The 17,133-nt window shown below is 47.8% G+C and overlaps 1 protein-coding gene across 1 annotated transcript in view; it reads left to right on the top strand.

Annotated features, from left to right (window-relative positions):
• EIF2AK4 (eukaryotic translation initiation factor 2 alpha kinase 4) overlaps nucleotides 1-17,133 on the top strand; it is a 231,835-nt gene that overhangs the window by 189,388 nt on the left and 25,314 nt on the right. Inside the window, exons 27-28 of the mRNA XM_075330727.1 lie at nucleotides 3,735-3,800; nucleotides 5,003-5,179. Coding sequence (XP_075186842.1) covers nucleotides 3,735-3,800; nucleotides 5,003-5,179 — 243 coding nt within the window. The remainder of the gene's footprint in view (nucleotides 1-3,734; nucleotides 3,801-5,002; nucleotides 5,180-17,133) is intronic.

Genomic DNA, 17,133 nt, shown 5'->3' with positions numbered 1-17,133 from the left:
CAGGAGCCGGCTTCTGCGGAGGCTGGTAACCACAGTAAACATCGGGTAACCAAGAAGCCCTGTCCTTGGTTACCCGATATTTACCTTCGTTACCAGCCTTCTCCGCTCTCACACTGTCAGTGCCGGCTCCTGCTTCTTGCACATGTAGCTACAGCACACATCGGGTAATTAACCCGATGTGTGCTGTAACTAGGAGAGCAGGGAGCCAGCGCTAAGCGGTGTGCGCTGCTCCCTGCTCTCTGCACGTGTAGCTGCGTGCACTGGTAACCAAGGTAAATATCGGGTTGGTTACCCGATATTTACCTTAGTTACCAAGCGCAGCATCTTCCACGCGGCGCTGCTGGCTGGGGGCTGGGACACTGGTTGCTGGTGAGCTCACCAGCAACTCGTGTAGCCACGCTCCAGCAACTCGTGTAGCCACGCTCCAACGATCCCTGCCAGGTCAGGTTGCTGGTGGGATCGCTGGAGCGTCGCAGTGTGACATCTCACCAGCAACCTCCTAGCAACTTACCAGCGATCCCTATCAGGTTGGATCGTTGTTGGGATCGCTGGTAAGTTGTTTAGTGTGACTGGGCCTTTATTCTTAATACTTCTTTTATTTTTAATAGGGGTTAAAGTCCTTTGGCACTAGGGTCTGTGGGCTCTGAAGATGACCCTTTATAGTCCAACTGCTCTGGAGGGAGGCTGTTTGCTGGAGCTGTGGTTCAGAGATGGTTTATATGCTTGAATGCAACTTAGATTAGAAAGACATCAGGGTATCCGCCCCAATTCTCTCAGGCAGCTCTGCCTCCACAGCCACTCTCCCTGTCAGCTACCTCCAGCCCCTCCGCTCTCTCCTCACAGACTTTCACTATTTCTTCTGTGGCAGGGAGGGGAGTGTGTGAGAGTTCACTGAAAACTATGGCTGCCGCTGGAAGCACTTAAGTCCCCCTCCCTGTCTCCTTCTGGATGTTAGTGCCCGATATTTAACCCCTCTCTTACCAGGTCCCGGGTGCTTTCCGTTTGCAGTGGCACAGCTGCAGGGGGAGCAGGGAGGATGGGCAGCGTTCCTCTGTGCAGCACAGCCCACAGCCTGCAGCCTGGTGCTTTGTGTCAGAGCCCTCCTTTCTTTGTGGTGCAGCATACACCTTTCACCTCCGGAGTATCAGGAGAGCCGGGCCTGATGTGCGCCCCTTGTCCTGGCCTTATCCCTGCAGCCTTGAGATGTTAGGATGGGCCTGGATAACGTTTTTGGCCTAGGCTGCTGCAGGAGCTCATGATAAAAGCAGCTACCTCGTAGCTCCACCTCCCGGAAGTTCCGAAACGTTATTTCTTAATTCATTTGCTGAGATAGTTATGTAAATGTCATATACTTTTATTTGCTATGTCTGACTATGTAAAGCTGCTCCATACCACAACTTCTTGCCAAGGAGGGGGGCTACTTTCTGCGGTAACACACTTAACACATTTCCCTGCCTGTTTTATCATAGGAGCGAGTTTTCTGCTTCATCTCCAGTCCTCGGAGCTCATCATATGTCAATTGGTGACATTGGAACTCCAGCTCAGCTCAGCTTATATGTCAATGACTTGATTTATAAGGAGTTCACTGGACTGGTGACACATTTTTTATTTTCCTTCTTCTTCTCCACATGAGTTAAGTGTTTCACTCCCTCCTGTGATAAAACAAACAAATGTGTTACATCAGCCTGGGAAATATGTTACCTTACAAAGCAGCAGCTGTGAGCCCGTGCTGTGTTGTCTGTATACTTATCATAAGTGAGTGATGCTTCCTCCTCTGCCTAGGAGTTGTGCTATGTGCAGACCATGTCCCTCTACGGTCAGACACGGCCATTACACAGCACTTAGCAGGGGCACATATATAAGATTATCTCAGCACAGGAACTTTTTTTTTTTAACACATTAAATTGTGGAACAAAAATGTAGTTTATTCATGGGAAAACCCCCTTACCCAATTTGTGTAAGTATGGACTTATTGTACATGTATGTACAGTTAGGTCCAGAAATATTTGGACAGTGACACAATTTTCGCGAGTTGGGCTCTGCATGCCACCACATTGGATTTGAAATGAAACCTCTACAACAGAATTCAAGTGCAGATTGTAACGTTTAATTTGAAGGTTTGAACAAAAATATCTGATAGAAATTGTAGGAATTGTACACATTTCTTTACAAACACTCCACATTTTAGGAGGTCAAAAGTAATTGGACAAATAAACCAAACCCAAACAAAATATTTTTATTTTCAATATTTTGTTGCGAATCCTTTGGAGGCAATCACTGCCTTAAGTCTGGAACCCATGGACATCACCAAACGCTGGGTTTCCTCCTTCTTAATGCTTTGCCAGGCCTTTACAGCCGCAGCCTTCAGGTCTTGCTTGTTTGTGGGTCTTTCCGTCTTAAGTCTGGATTTGAGCAAGTGAAATGCATGCTCAATTGGGTTAAGATCTGGTGATTGACTTGGCCATTGCAGAATGTTCCACTTTTTTGCACTCATGAACTTCTGGGTAGCTTTGGCTGTATGCTTGGTCATTGTCCATCTGTACTATGAAGCGCCGTCCGATCAACTTTGCGGCATTTGGCTGAATCTGGGCTGAAAGTATATCCCGGTACACTTCAGAATTCATCCGGCTACTCTTGTCTGCTGTTATGTTATCAATAAACACAAGTGACCCAGTGCCATTGAAAGCCATGCATGCCCATGCCATCACGTTGCCTCCACCATGTTTTACAGAGGATGTGGTGTGCCTTGGATCATGTGCCGTTCCCTTTCTTCTCCAAACTTTTTTCTTCCCATCATTCTGGTACAGGTTGATCTTGGTCTCATCTGTCCATAGAATACTTTTCCAGAACTGAGCTGGCTTCATGAGGTGTTTTTCAGCAAATTTAACTCTGGCCTGTCTATTTTTGGAATTGATGAATGGTTTGCATCTAGATGTGAACCCTTTGTATTTACTTTCATGGAGTCTTCTCTTTACTGTTGACTTAGAGACAGATACACCTACTTCACTGAGAGTGTTCTGGACTTCAGTTGATGTTGTGAACGGGTTCTTCTTCACCAAAGAAAGTATGCGGCGATCATCCACCACTGTTGTCATCCGTGGACGCCCAGGGCTTTTTGAGTTCCCAAGCTCACCAGTCACTTCCTTTTTTTTCTCAGAATGTACCCGACTGTTGATTTTGCTACTCCAAGCATGTCTGCTATCTCTCTGATGGATTTTTTCTTTTTTAACAGCCTCAGGATGTTCTGCTTCACCTCAATTTAGAGTTCCTTAGACCGCATGTTGTCTGGTCACAGCAACAGCTTCCAAATGCAAAACCACACACCTGTAATCAACCCCAGACCTTTTAACTACTTCATTGATTACAGGTTAACAAGGGAGACTCCTTCAGAGTTAATTGCAGCCTTTAGAGTCCCTTGTCCAATTACTTTTGGTCCCTTGAAAAAGAGGAGGCTATGCATTACAGAGCTATGATTCCTAAACCCTTTCTCCGATTTGGATGTGAAAACTCTCATATTGCAGCTGGGAGTGTGCACTTTCAGCCCATATTATATATATAATTGTATTTCTGAACATGTTTTTGTAAACAGCTAAAATAACAAAACTTGTGTCACTGTCCAAATATTTCTGGCCCTGACTGTATATAATCTGTAGAATCTAACCTCCTATTTCTATTATCTATGCTCGGATTATGTTCCTTTCTTGTAATCACCGTACCTTTTTTGTCTTCTGCAGATTGACAAACTTACTAAAAGGGAAGTGGAAGCGAAGTTTTGTAACCTTTCACTTCCGGTGAACAATGTAAGTAGCGCACATCCAGGTAATGTCACGGTACAGGTGCCTAGTCATGTTATTAGTTGGCCATTGTCATTGCACAGATATTGAGATCTGACGATTTCAATTACATATGCTATCTGTTTATGTGGGTATCCTAAGAGCAAGGTTTTTTGGTTTCCGACATCATCCTGTCCCCTGCTTTCAACAGCATTTAAGGCAGTATTGCACAAAATGTCTCATGACGGGTCCATTTCTTCACCCATCTTACATCCATGTCAAATTATTCTAACCATGTATGCTCAGACAATTTGATCATACTTGTTTAAAGGCCTCCACAATGGGAACCTGTCATCGCATTTTCCACCAAACCAAGTGCATGTCCGAGTAGCTTATTGAAATACAGGTCAGTGTTTGCTTTTATTTTCCCAACGCTTTGCTCTAATGCAGTTATCTACTAGTGAAGCAGTATGCAAATGGCTGTGCATTGGTGTGTGACAATATACTTTCATTGCCTCGGTCTTCTGCTACATTCTCCACACAGTGCTGCCTTTCTCTAGATGATGGATACGTGGGTAGTGCTGCTATGTCATTACTCATTTCTGCTTTGTTATTGCGCCTGTACAGTGGTTTCCAGTCTGTGGGCTTAGATAACTAAGTCTCAATTCACTGGCGGACACAGACAGGAAGGGCCACTGGGCAAAAACAGTATATGGACCCTTTGGCATCCAACTCATCAAAATGCACAATTCTACCTGTTTTGAAGGTGGCTGTGGCTCCCTTACCTCTTAGGACCCCATGCGGCTCCACAAGTAGCACCAATGATATGTCCTACCCTGTATCGATTTCTAAAGTAACTTTTTTTTAAATCAGATTTTTACTGAACATTTTTGGTACAAAGAAACAAACCGCATACCTACAAGTATGCCAAATATTCCCCCTCCCCCCTCCAAACCCTTACCTACTCAACTAACAATATATTGTAACAATACAGTTATCATATACATAGCAAGGCATAGATAATCAATTACCAATACATTCGTTGACTAAGACACATGAAATCCGACCTAGTCCTTTAACTCATTCCTGGAGAAACACTTTGGGGTATAAATAAAAAAACAAAACCCTGACTTGTTTTTCAGTAGGGACATATATTCACTAGGAGGAGGGGATGTGATCCTCTGTAGCGACCATGTTGTACATGTATTTATGTGTTGTAATATTTTCAGTTTCAGTTGAATCGCCTTTATAAGTATATTGAACAGAAAGGAGAACTCCAGGAGCTCGGGTCTATGATGACTTCACTGACCAAGCAGAAGTCGGCAGTGGGTGTGCTGGCCAAACAAGGACTAAAGGACCTGGAGGAAATTATTGGACTAGTCAAGAAGATGAACATTAAGCTCCAGGTTAGAGCTGGGATGCGATGTATCTGCCTTTTGCCCTGTTAGGATTTGCTATTTTACCTTTTAAACTACAGAATGTGATGTCCAGACTGTGATCGCACCACACGGTGTGGTATTGTGCTCGATCTGCCAGACTATAAAGCACCTTCCTTCTAATGCAGCATAGGGGCTGCTTTTTGTTTATCAGATTAGTTTGACTTCCAGATCATTTGGTGCTGATATAGATGGTGCAAATCAATTCTGAGAACCTGGTTAGTAATCTGTGGGTGCTGGACCGCCTCCCACCTGACGGCATCCCCGGCTCCACTTTTGATTAGTCAGCCTGGCACAATGTTATTGTTGCGGTATTATTATTATTATTTATTTATAGAGCACCATTGATTCCATGGTGCTGTACATGAGAAGGGGTTACATACAGAATACATATACAAGTTACAGTAGACAGACTAGTACAGAGGGAAGAGGACCCTGCCTCTGCGGGCTTACATTCTATGGGATTTGGGGGATGAGACAGTAGGTGAGGTGTAGGTTGGGCAGCAGCTCGGCACGGTGGTGAGGCGGCAGCTCGGCACGGTGTTGGGGCAGCAGCTCGGCACGGTGGTGGGGCGGCAGCTCGGCACGGTGGTGGGGCGGCAGCTCGGCACGGTGGTGGGGCGGCAGCTCGGCACGGTGGTGAGGCGGCAGCTCGGCACGGTGGTGGGGCGGCAGCTCGGCACGGTGGTGGGGCGGCGGCTCGGCACGGTGGTGGGGCGGCGGCTCGGCACGGTGGTGGGGCGGCGGCTCGGCACGGTGGTGGGGCGGCGGCTCGGCACGGTGGTGGGGCAGCGGCTGGGCACGGTGGTGGGGCGGCGGCTCGGCACGGTGGTGGGGCGGCGGCTCGGCGCGGTGGCTCGGCACGGTGGTGGGGCGGTGGCTCGGCACGGTGGTGTTGGTGAAGCAGTGAGGTCATTGTAGATTATAGGCATTTCTGAACAGATGAGTTTTCAAGTTCCGTTTGAAGCTTGCAAGGGTAGCAGATAGTCTGACGTGATGACATCCATGTGATGTCAGATCAGGCTGGCTAATCAAAAAAAGAGCCACGGATGCAGGGTCAGGTATGAGGCCATTTTCGGGGTTCACATCCAGTGGCCACAGATTAACGACGTAGCCACTCAACCTGGTCCTGTGAATCAATTTGCATCTACCCTAGTGCTCGATATTGCTGGAATTTTTGTGCTCCATATTTGACAATGCCATCCATTGTACATCTTGTTGCATGTATGCAATCCTTGCACAGCCATTTGAGTGTGCATACTGCTGTGTGAGATGTGTGCACGCTGTGCATTTGGAAGTCCAGGTACTGGATCTAAATGAGCAGCTGGCAACACCGAGATCCAGTCACAATTTGGAAAGGAGTTTGCTGCTCACTGGGGTAGATGTGGGTGAGGATGGTACTATAGACCTGCAGGACAGTGAGGCAACTAGCTGCTGGGTCACAATTAGAAGGCGGGGTAGAGGCAAGAGTGCCAGGGAGGCTAGTCCTGATCTGGCACACCCCAACACATTTGCTAAGTTGGCAGATGGGGGGGGGGGGGGGGGGCTCAGATGGCATACACCCCCGAGTATTGAGGGAATTAAGTACGGTGATAGACAATTATAATTCTTCTAAGATTCCATAATAACAGGGGCTGTACCACAAGACTAGCACATAGCAAATTTGGTGTCAATATTGTAAAAAGTTATAAAATCTGAGCCTGGAAATTATAGGCCGGTAAGTGTAACCTCTAGTTGAAAATTTCCCAAGGGATGCTATATTGTAGTATCTGAAGAAGAATAAACTTATAACCCAAGCTCAACATGGGTTTGTGAGGGATCAGTCCTGGTAAACTAATCTGATCAGCGTCTATGATGAGGTTCCAGACTGGACCAGGGAAATGCAGTGGATTTTGTCTATATGAATTTTTCAAAGGCATTTGATACGGTGCCACACAAAAGGTTGGCATATAGAATGAGAGTAATGGGAATAAGAAAAAAATGTGTAACTAGGATAAGAGCTGTCTGATCAATGTTAAACCAAGGGTGGGTATTATTGGAGCACACATGGACTGGGTCACAGTTAATATTGGGGCTACCACAGGGGTCAGTATTGGGCCCTCTTGTTTTTAACATATTTATTAATAACCTTCCAGTGGGCATAGAGAGTAGGATTTCAGTATTTGAAGATTATACTAAACTATACAGGGTAATCAATACAGAAGAGGATAATTTAACATTACAGAAACATTTATGTAAGCTGGAGGCTTCGACTGCAAATTGACAATTGAAGTTTAATGTGGATAAATGTAAGTTCATCCACTTGGGCAGAGGAAATAAAATGTATAATTCTATACATAATTGTAAATCACTGGATAAAACTGTCACTGAAAAAGACTTGGGTGTATGGGTGGACGGCAAGCTCAACTTTACTGACCAGTGCCAGGGAGCTGCTGCCAAGGCTAATAAAATAATGGGATGCATTAAAAGAAGCATAGATGCTCATGAGAAGAACATAGTGTTACCCCTACACAAGTCACAAGTGCGACCACATTTAGAATACGGGGTACAATTTTGGTCTTCGGTGCTTAAGAACGATATAGCTGAACTAGAGCGGGTGCAGAGAAGAGCAACCAAGGTTATTAAAGGAGTGCAGGGAATGCAGGACCAAGACTGGTTCTTAAACTTGGCATTATTTAGTTTGGAAAAAGGAAAGCTTAGGGGTGATCTTATTACAATGTACAAATATATGAGGGGGCAGTACAGAGCTCTCCATGATGATCTTTTTACACCCAGGCCTGCAACGGGCACAAGGGAGCATTCTCTACATCAAAAGAAGGTTTACTATCACAGATGCAGATTCTTTACTGTAAGAGCAGTGAGATTATGGAACTCTTTGCCATATAATGTTGTAATGCTTGATTCACTACCAAAATTTAAGCGAGGCCTGGATGCCTTTTTTGAAAAATATAACATTACAGGTTATGTGCACTAGATTCTGTGATGGGGCGTTGATCCAGGGAACTATTCTGATTGCCGTGTGTGCAATCGGGAAGGAATGTTCCCCTAATGTGGAACTTACTGTCTGCTCCATGAATTTTTTGCCTTCCTCTAGATCAGGGGTCGGGAACCTATGGCTCGCGAGGCAGATGTGGCTCTCTTGATGGCTGCATCTGACTCACAGACAAATCTTTAATAAAAAAAAATACTGTATTTTCCGGTTTGTAAGATGTTCTTTTCTTCGGCGCTCCATTGGGAGACCCAGACGATTGGGTGTATAGCACTGCCTCCGGAGGCCACACAAAGCATTACACTAAAAAGTGTAAGGCCCCTCCCCTTCTGGCTATACACCCCCCGTGGGATCACGGGCTCATCAGTTTTCAAGCTTTGTGCGAAGGAGGTCAGACATCCACGCATAGCTCCACTGTTTAGTCAGCAGTAGCTGCTGACTATATCGGATGGAAGAAAAGAGGGCCCATACTAGGGCCCCCAGCATGCTCCCTTCTCACCCCATTCCTATTGGCGGTGTTTGTTAAGGTTGAGGTACCCATTGTGGGTACGGAGGCTGGAGCCCACATGCTGCTTTCCTTCCCCATCCCCCTGAGGGGCTCTGAGGAAGTGGGATCTTACCGGCCCCCAAGCCCTGAGGCCGGGCTCCATCCACAGACCCGTAGAACCTGCTGGATACGGAGCTGGGTACCGTTCAGGGACAAGGCCCTGCAACATTCAGGTACTCTGTGTCCCCGTATGGACAGGCCGCGCACACTCCAGACTTGCTGGGTGTGCTAGTGCGCCGGGGACAGTAGCGCTGTGCGCTGGGGTTACAGTCACTGCAGTTTCTCTGAGGGACTTTTTGTGTTGGGGACTGCCGCGCCGGCCGCCCCTGGAGCGGCGGCGCGGCTGAGACTTGTGGTGCGCCGGGGACTTAGCGCCGACCGTGCTTTTACGACGGCGGCGCTTATAAATCTAGTCCCCGGCTTTTGCGGCCTAGCTCCGCTTCGTTCCCGCCCCCACCCTGTCAATCAGGGCAAGGGAGAGACGCTGTAAGATAGTCAGCGCCGAGGGCTGGAGTCTTATTTACATACTCCAGCCCTCTCACTGAGCACAGTGGGGAGCAGGTTTCCCGCACTTTGTCTGCACACGCCCAGGGCCCGCCCCTCTCCACAGGACGCCGGCAGCCATTCCTACATGCAGTCTGGCTGGAGAACGGACACAGGCTCTGGGAGACCCAGACAAGGGATTTCTGGCGACCACACACCCGCGTTAAGCGGGCGGTAAGCAGCACATTAGTGCTGGCCCCACTAGTGCCCCAGTGTTATATTGGTGTATTTTTTTCTCTATACCATATATATATATATATTGCACTGTAAGGTCGCTTCTTGGCTGTATACCCTATATTGCACTGAGGAGACGACAACATGTCATCCGCAAAACGCAAGGGTGCCAAGACACAGGCTGTATACGCTACTTGTGCCGCTTGTGGGGCTGATCTACCGGCAGGTTCCCATGACCCCCATTGTGTGCAATGTTCGGTCCCTGTGCCACTTCGTCAGCCGGAGTCTATGGTGGTAGTGGCCCAGGCAGAGTCACCGGTGAACCCTGTCCCGGTGACGGGGACAGAGTTTGCAGTTTTTGCTGACAAGATGTCTGTCACTATGACAAAAATCCTAGAGACCTTGCAGACCAGGCCAGTTACTCAGACCATGGACACTGCTGCGTCAATGTTCCCCGGTCCCCCTCAGTTGGAGTTAATCCGTGCTTCAAGGGGGTTCCAGGCATCTCAGGCTGAAGGCTCTGACTCAGATGACAGTCCCAGGCAGCCTAAGCGAGCTCGCTGGGAGAGACCCTCCACGTCATCACGCGGATCAGGGTCTCAGCGAGAAGAGTCTCTGCATGATGAGACAGAGGAGGGTGATCAGGAGTCTAATCCTGAGACCGCTCTCAATCTGGATACTCCTGATGGTGACGCCATGGTAAATGACCTTATAGCGGCCATCAATAGACTGTTGGATATTTCTCCCCCAGCCCCTTCAGCAGAAGAGGCAGCTGCACAGCAGGAGAAGTTCCATTTCAGGTATCCCAAGCGTAAACTGAGTACTTTTCTGGACCACGCTGACTTCAGAGAATCAGTCCAGAAACACCATGCTTATCCAGACAAGCGTTTCTCCAAACGTCTTAAGGATACACGTTATCCCTTTCCCCCTGACGTGGTCAAACGCTGGACCCAGTGTCCAAAGGTGGATCCCCCAATCTCCAGGCTTGCGGCTAGATCCATAGTTGCAGTGGAGGATGGGGCTTCACTTAAAGATGCCAATGACAGACAGATGGACCTTTGGTTGAAATCTGTCTATGAAGCTATCGGCGCGTCGTTTGCTCCAGCATTCGCGGCCGTGTGGGCACTCCAAGCTATTTCAGCTGGTCTGGCACAGGTGGACTCTATCATACGTCCAGCAGTGCCGCAAGTGGAGTCCTTAACTTCGCAAATGTCTGCGTTTGCGACCTATGCTATCAACGCTGTCCTGGACTCTACGAGCCGTACCTCAATGGCGTCTGCCAACTCGGTGGTTTTGCGCAGAGCCTTGTGGTTAAAAGAATGGAAAGCGGATTCTGCTTCCAAAAAATGTTTAACCAGCTTGCCACTATCTGTAGACAGACTGTTTGGTGAGCAATTGGCTGAAATCATTAAGCAGTCCAAGGGTAAAGACTCCTCCTTACCCCAGCCCAGATCAAGCAAACCTCAACAAAGGAGGTGGCAGTCGAGGTTTCGGTCCTTTCGAGGCTCCGGCAAGGCCCAATTCTCCTCGTCCAAAGGGACTCAGAAGGAGCAAAGGGGCTCAGATTCCTGGCGGGCTCACTCACGCCCCAAGAAAGCAACCGGAGGAACCGCTTCCAAGGCGGCTGCCTCATGACTTTCGGCCTCCTCCCTCCGCATCCTCGGTCGGTGGCAGGCTCTCCCGCTTTTGCGACATTTGGCTGCCACAGGTCAAGGACCGGTGGGTAACAGACATTTTGTCTCACGGGTACAGGATAGAGTTCAGTTCTCGTCCTCCGCCTCGGTTCTTCAGAACTTCCCCACATCCCGACCGAGCAGATGCTCTTCTGCAGGCGGTGGGCTCACTAAGAGCAGAAGGAGTGGTGATCCCTGTTCCTCTTCAGGAACAAGGGCAAGGTTTTTACTCCAATCTCTTCTTGGTTCCAAAAAAGGACGGCTCGTTCCGTCCTGTTCTGGACCTAAAGCTGCTCAACAAGCATGTGAACGCCAGGCGGTTCCGGATGGAATCCCTCCGCTCCGTCATTGCCTCAATGTCTCAAGGAGATTTCCTTGCATCAATAGACATCAAAGATGCTTATCTCCACGTGCCGATTGCTACAGAGCACCAACGTTTTCTACGTTTTGTGATAAGAGACGAACATCTCCAGTTCGTAGCTCTGCCATTTGGTCTGGCGACAGCCCCACGGGTTTTCACCAAGGTCATGGCGGCAGTGGTAGCAGTCTTGCACTCCCAGGGACACTCGGTGATCCCTTACTTGGACGATCTACTTGTCAAAGCACCCTCTCAAGAGGCATGCCAACACAGCCTGAATGTTGCGCTGGAGACTCTCCAGACTTTCGGGTGGATCATCAACTTTTCAAAGTCAAATCTGTCACCGACTCAATCACTAACGTATCTTGGCATGGAGTTTCATACTCTTTCAGCGATAGTGAAGCTTCCGCTGGACAAGCAGCGGTCACTACAGACAGGGGTACAGTCTCTCCTTCATGGTCAGTCGCACTCCTTAAGGCGCCTCATGCACTTCCTAGGGAAGATGGTGGCAGCAATGGAGGCAGTCCCGTTTGCACAGTTTCATCTGCGCCCACTTCAATGGGACATTCTCCGCCAATGGGACGGGAAGTCAACTTCCATGGACAGGAAAGTCTCCCTTTCCCAGACGGCCAAGGACTCTCTGCAATGGTGGCTTCTTCCCACCTCATTATCACAGGGAAGATCATTCCTACCCCCATCCTGGGCAGTGGTCACGACAGACGCGAGTCTGTCAGGGTGGGGAGCAGTTTTTCTCCACCACAGGGCTCAAGGGACGTGGACTCAGCAGGAGTCCACCCTTCAGATCAATGTTCTGGAAATCAGGGCAGTGTATCTTGCCCTATTAGCCTTCCAGCAGTGGCTGGAAGGAAAGCAGATCCGAATTCAGTCGGACAACTCCACAGCGGTGGCATACATCAACCACCAAGGAGGGACACGCAGTCGGCAAGCCTTCCAGGAAGTCCGGCGGATTCTGTTGTGGGTGGAGGACAGAGCATCCACCATATCAGCGGTTCACATCCCGGGCGTAGAAAACTGGGAAGCAGACTTCCTCAGTCGCCAGGGCATGGACGCAGGGGAATGGTCCCTTCACCCGGACGTGTTTCAGGAAATCTGTCGCCGCTGGGGGGTGCCGGACGTCGACCTAATGGCGTCGCGGCACAACAACAAGGTCCTGACGTTCATGGCGCGGTTTCGCGATCAAAGAGCTCTGGCGGCAGACGCCTTAGTGCAAGATTGGTCGCAGTTCCGGCTCCCTTATGTGTTCCCACCTCTGGCACTCTTGCCCAGAGTGCTACGCAAGATCAGATCCGATTGCAGCCGCGTCATACTCGTCGCCCCAGACTGGCCGAGGAGGTCGTGGTACCCGGATCTGTGGCATCTCACGGTCGGCCAACCGTGGACACTACCAGACCGACCAGACTTACTGTCCCAAGGGCCGTTTTTCCATCGGAATTCTGCGGCCCTGAACCTGACTGTGTGGCCATTGAGTCCTGGATCCTAGCGTCTTCAGGATTATCCCAAGGAGTCGTTGCCACCATGAGACAGGCTAGGAAGTCCACGTCTGCTAAGATCTACCACAGAACGTGGAGGATTTTCTTATCCTGGTGCTCTGCACAAGGAGTATCCCCCTGGCCATTCGCGTTACCTACTTTTCTTTCCTTCCTGCAATCTGGGTTGGAAAAGGGCTTGTCGCTCGGCTCCCTTAAAGGGCAAGTCTCGGCACTATCCGTGTTTTTTCAGAAGCGTCTAGCACGACTTTCTCAGGTGCGCACGTTCCTGCAGGGGGTTTGTCATATCGTCCCTCCGTACAGGCGGCCGTTAGATCCATGGGATCTAAACAGGGTACTAGTTGCTCTCCAGAAGCCGCCCTTCGAGCCTCTGAGGGATGTTTCACTTTCTCGTCTCTCACAGAAAGTGGCCTTTCTAGTGGCGGTCACGTCTCTTCGGAGAGTGTCTGAGCTAGCAGCGCTGTCATCCAAGGCTCCCTTCCTGGTGTTCCACCAGGACAAGGTAGTGCTGCGCCCCATTCAGGAGTTTCTCCCTAAGGTGGTATCCTCTTTTCATCTTAATCAGGATATCTCCTTGCCTTCCTTTTGTCCTCATCCAGTTCTTCGGTATGAAAAGGATTTACATTTGTTAGATCTGGTGAGAGCACTCAGAATCTACATTTCCCGCACGGCGCCCCTGCGCCGCTCGGATGCACTCTTTGTCCTTGTCGCTGGTAAGCGCAAAGGGTCGCAGGCTTCCAAAGCCACCCTGGCTCGATGGATCAAAGAACCAATTCTTGAAGCCTACCGTTCTGCTGGGCTTCCGGTTCCATCAGGGCTGAAGGCCCACTCTACCAGAGCCGTGGGTGCGTCCTGGGCATTACGACACCAGGCTACGGCTCAACAGGTGTGCCAGGCAGCTACCTGGTCGAGTCTGCACACTTTCACCAAACATTATCAGGTGCATACCTATGCTTCGGCGGACGCCAGCCTAGGTAGAAGAGCCTGCAGGCGGCAGTTGCCTCCCCGTAGGGGAAGGCTGTCTTTGCAGCTCTAACATGAGGTATTTCTTTACCCACCCAGGGACTGCTTTTGGACGTCCCAATCGTCTGGGTCTCCCAATGGAGCGCCGAAGAAGGGAATTTTGTTACTTACCGTAAATTCCTTTTCTTCTAGCTCCTATTGGGAGACCCAGCACCCGCCCTGTTGTCCTTCGGGATTGTTGGTTTTGTTCGGGTACACATGTTGTTCATGTTGAACGGTTTTCAGTTCTCCGATGTTACTTCGGAGTGAATTTGTTTAAACCAGTTATTGGCTTTCCTCCTTCTTGCTTTAGCACTAAAACTGATGAGCCCGTGATCCCACGGGGGGTGTATAGCCAGAAGGGGAGGGGCCTTACACTTTTTAGTGTAATGCTTTGTGTGGCCTCCGGAGGCAGTGCTATACACCCAATCGTCTGGGTCTCCCAATAGGAGCTAGAAGAAAAGGAATTTACGGTAAGTAACAAAATTCCCTTCTTTTTTTTCCCCCCCAAAACTGGAGGAAAAATGGGGGTGAGTCTTACCGCATATTGCTTACCGGGGCAGCAGTTGTGGCGCAGGGTCGCAATACTGCGGGCTCATGGGGTGTCCTGGTGGCGAGCCCACAGTAGCCGGTGGGCTGCTTTGAATCTCCTGCAGTTGACGAGATCAACTTTAAGAATATGGCTGCGGAGATAGCGCATGCGCAGCCATTTTTTTTTTTTTTAGGGTAGATCTGCGCACATGCCGCGGCCATTTTCTTGAAGTTGATCTCGTCAACTGCGGGAGATTCAAAGCAGCCCGCCGGGAGATCAATGGCGCCTGCCGCCATGACACCCCACAAGCCCGAATAGGTATCGCTGACCCTCTTGAGCCGCGACACCCCCTCCTCCGCGCCCGCAGCATCACCTACCTTGCCTCTTGGGACCTTCTAAGCCGCTCCCCCTAGTGAGTATTACATTTTAAAATATGTGGCCTTCATGGCTCTCAGCTAAAAAGGTTCCCAACCCCTGGGCTAGATGTTCACATATAGGAAACCTATAACAACCACTTAGAGGGTCCGCTCTACTCAAAGTAATAAAGGCCTACTCAAAAATGAGTATTGAGCCCCAAAAAATGAAATGGAGATAATGGATACATAAAACACAACTTTAGTAGAAATAAGGTTTAAAAAAAATAAAAATAGGTCACTCAAAACAGATCAAAATGGTTTTGTCCATATGTAACCATATGCAGATGCACAAAAACACTGTATAAAATGACGGCATAAATACATGGATACACTGAGGGCCCACATTGCTTATTTATTTTTTGTATATTCAATGTAAGGCGCAATACCAGGAAGATCCACAAGGTGGCAATGATATATAACAAAAAGGAGTATATAATGGCATCTTAGAAAATAGAGTACAAAATGCAAATAGATGTACTACAGTGCAGTGGTGAACTACACCAGAATTACCCCCCCCCAATCACAATTCTGATGCAGAATTGATGGCGTAGAAAATCTTGTTTAGTGACATTGTAATGATCACAAAAAATGTGAATTTACACCTAAAAAAATAAATAAATAAAAAAAATAAATATTATATAGAAGGGTTTTAAAATCCTGTTTAGTCATGGTAATGATTTTGAATTTATAAGAAATATATAGAGTAGTGAATAGATGCATCCAAAAAGTGATAGAAAAGTTAGTCATTGATAGTGAATGTATGTAAAGGGAGGCCCAAAAGTGATGGGAGAAATGACCTTGGATCTGAAGTCACCCTGACGCACAATTCGCACAATGCTTCTTCCTGGGTGTTCTGTCTTGTGTGTACTTTTTAGGTTTTTCTTAACATTGACCTCTAAGTGATCTTATGTCTGGCCTTGTTCTGATCCCCGTGTATATAGCATCTTTATATTGTACACATTTTTGGATTCTCACTGTTGTATCTTAGTAATTCTTACATTGCACTTCAAGAATGTCAATGTATTCATGAATGATACTCTGGGCTTCCTATAGAACCTCTATCTGTGCTTTGGTGTCTTTTTTTAATGCTTTTTTTATTTATTTAATAAAGATACTATTTTGAAATATGTCTCGACAGTGGCGTATACTCGAACATTTTGTAGTTTCTAGTTTTTAGTAGTGCCTTTTTGTTTTTGGTAGTCCATCTAGTTATGAGTTTAGTGGAGGTTATGTAGGCCCATCTGTAGACAAGTAGTAAACAGAGATCTGTTTGTCAATCATGTATATTTCTTTCTCTTAGTTGGACTCCTTTGTGCCTTCTTCCAATTGAGGATTTTTTTTCCTTCTACAGCACCAATTTTATAAAATTGCATGATATATATATATATATATATTATATATATAAAAATAGATATTGTGAGACAGGGGATATAGCTCAGCTGGGATCTTTGCTTTGGTCCAAGCGAGTGGCTATGGATTCACAGATGACAGCGGCAGACTGGCAGGTTCCTCACAGATACAGCCACTGCCGTGTTTATTGTGTACACTTATGCCTCAGTGTTACACATGCAAAAACAGGAAAATAAACGTCTAAGGCCGTCTGGCCACTAACTAACAACAGAATGCTAACTACAAAATAAACCTATGTAACAAACAAAACAGTATTCTCTTACTGTGTGGGTTCCTCAGCACATCCAGTGGAGGTATGGAGTCTCAGCCCCAGCAGCCATGAGCCTGTACCTCTCCTCAGCAGGTTCCCTGTTCTGAATGCCTCCTGATTATTTCAGCTGATCCGGTGAGGAATCAAAACCCTGGATTGAATGTGGAGAAGGGAGCAACCAGTCCCACTGCCATTCCTACTGATTGCTCCAGGAAAAACCGAGCCCAAAATTACACTGAAATAAACAGGCTTCAGTGACTAACTTATTGCTGAGCCAGATAAAACTTTCCCAGCCTTTCCCAGCCCATTTGCATGGGCCAACCGCTCCCCAATCAATACATGGAGACATATGAAATGAACTGAGGGGAAACATACCTGTTCTCTAGTACTTCACCCCTCGGCATCTCACAATATATATAATATATTATATATATATATTATATAGATAGATAGATATATAGATATATATTATATGTTTTATATGTCATATATATATATGTCATATATATATTTCCAGAATCC

This window comes from Anomaloglossus baeobatrachus, chromosome 12 (genome assembly GCF_048569485.1).
Source record: "Anomaloglossus baeobatrachus isolate aAnoBae1 chromosome 12, aAnoBae1.hap1, whole genome shotgun sequence".
Classification (NCBI taxonomy): Eukaryota; Metazoa; Chordata; class Amphibia; order Anura; family Aromobatidae; genus Anomaloglossus; species Anomaloglossus baeobatrachus.
Note: the sequence above shows the minus strand (reverse complement) of the source record. Positions and strands in the feature narration are given on the sequence as shown.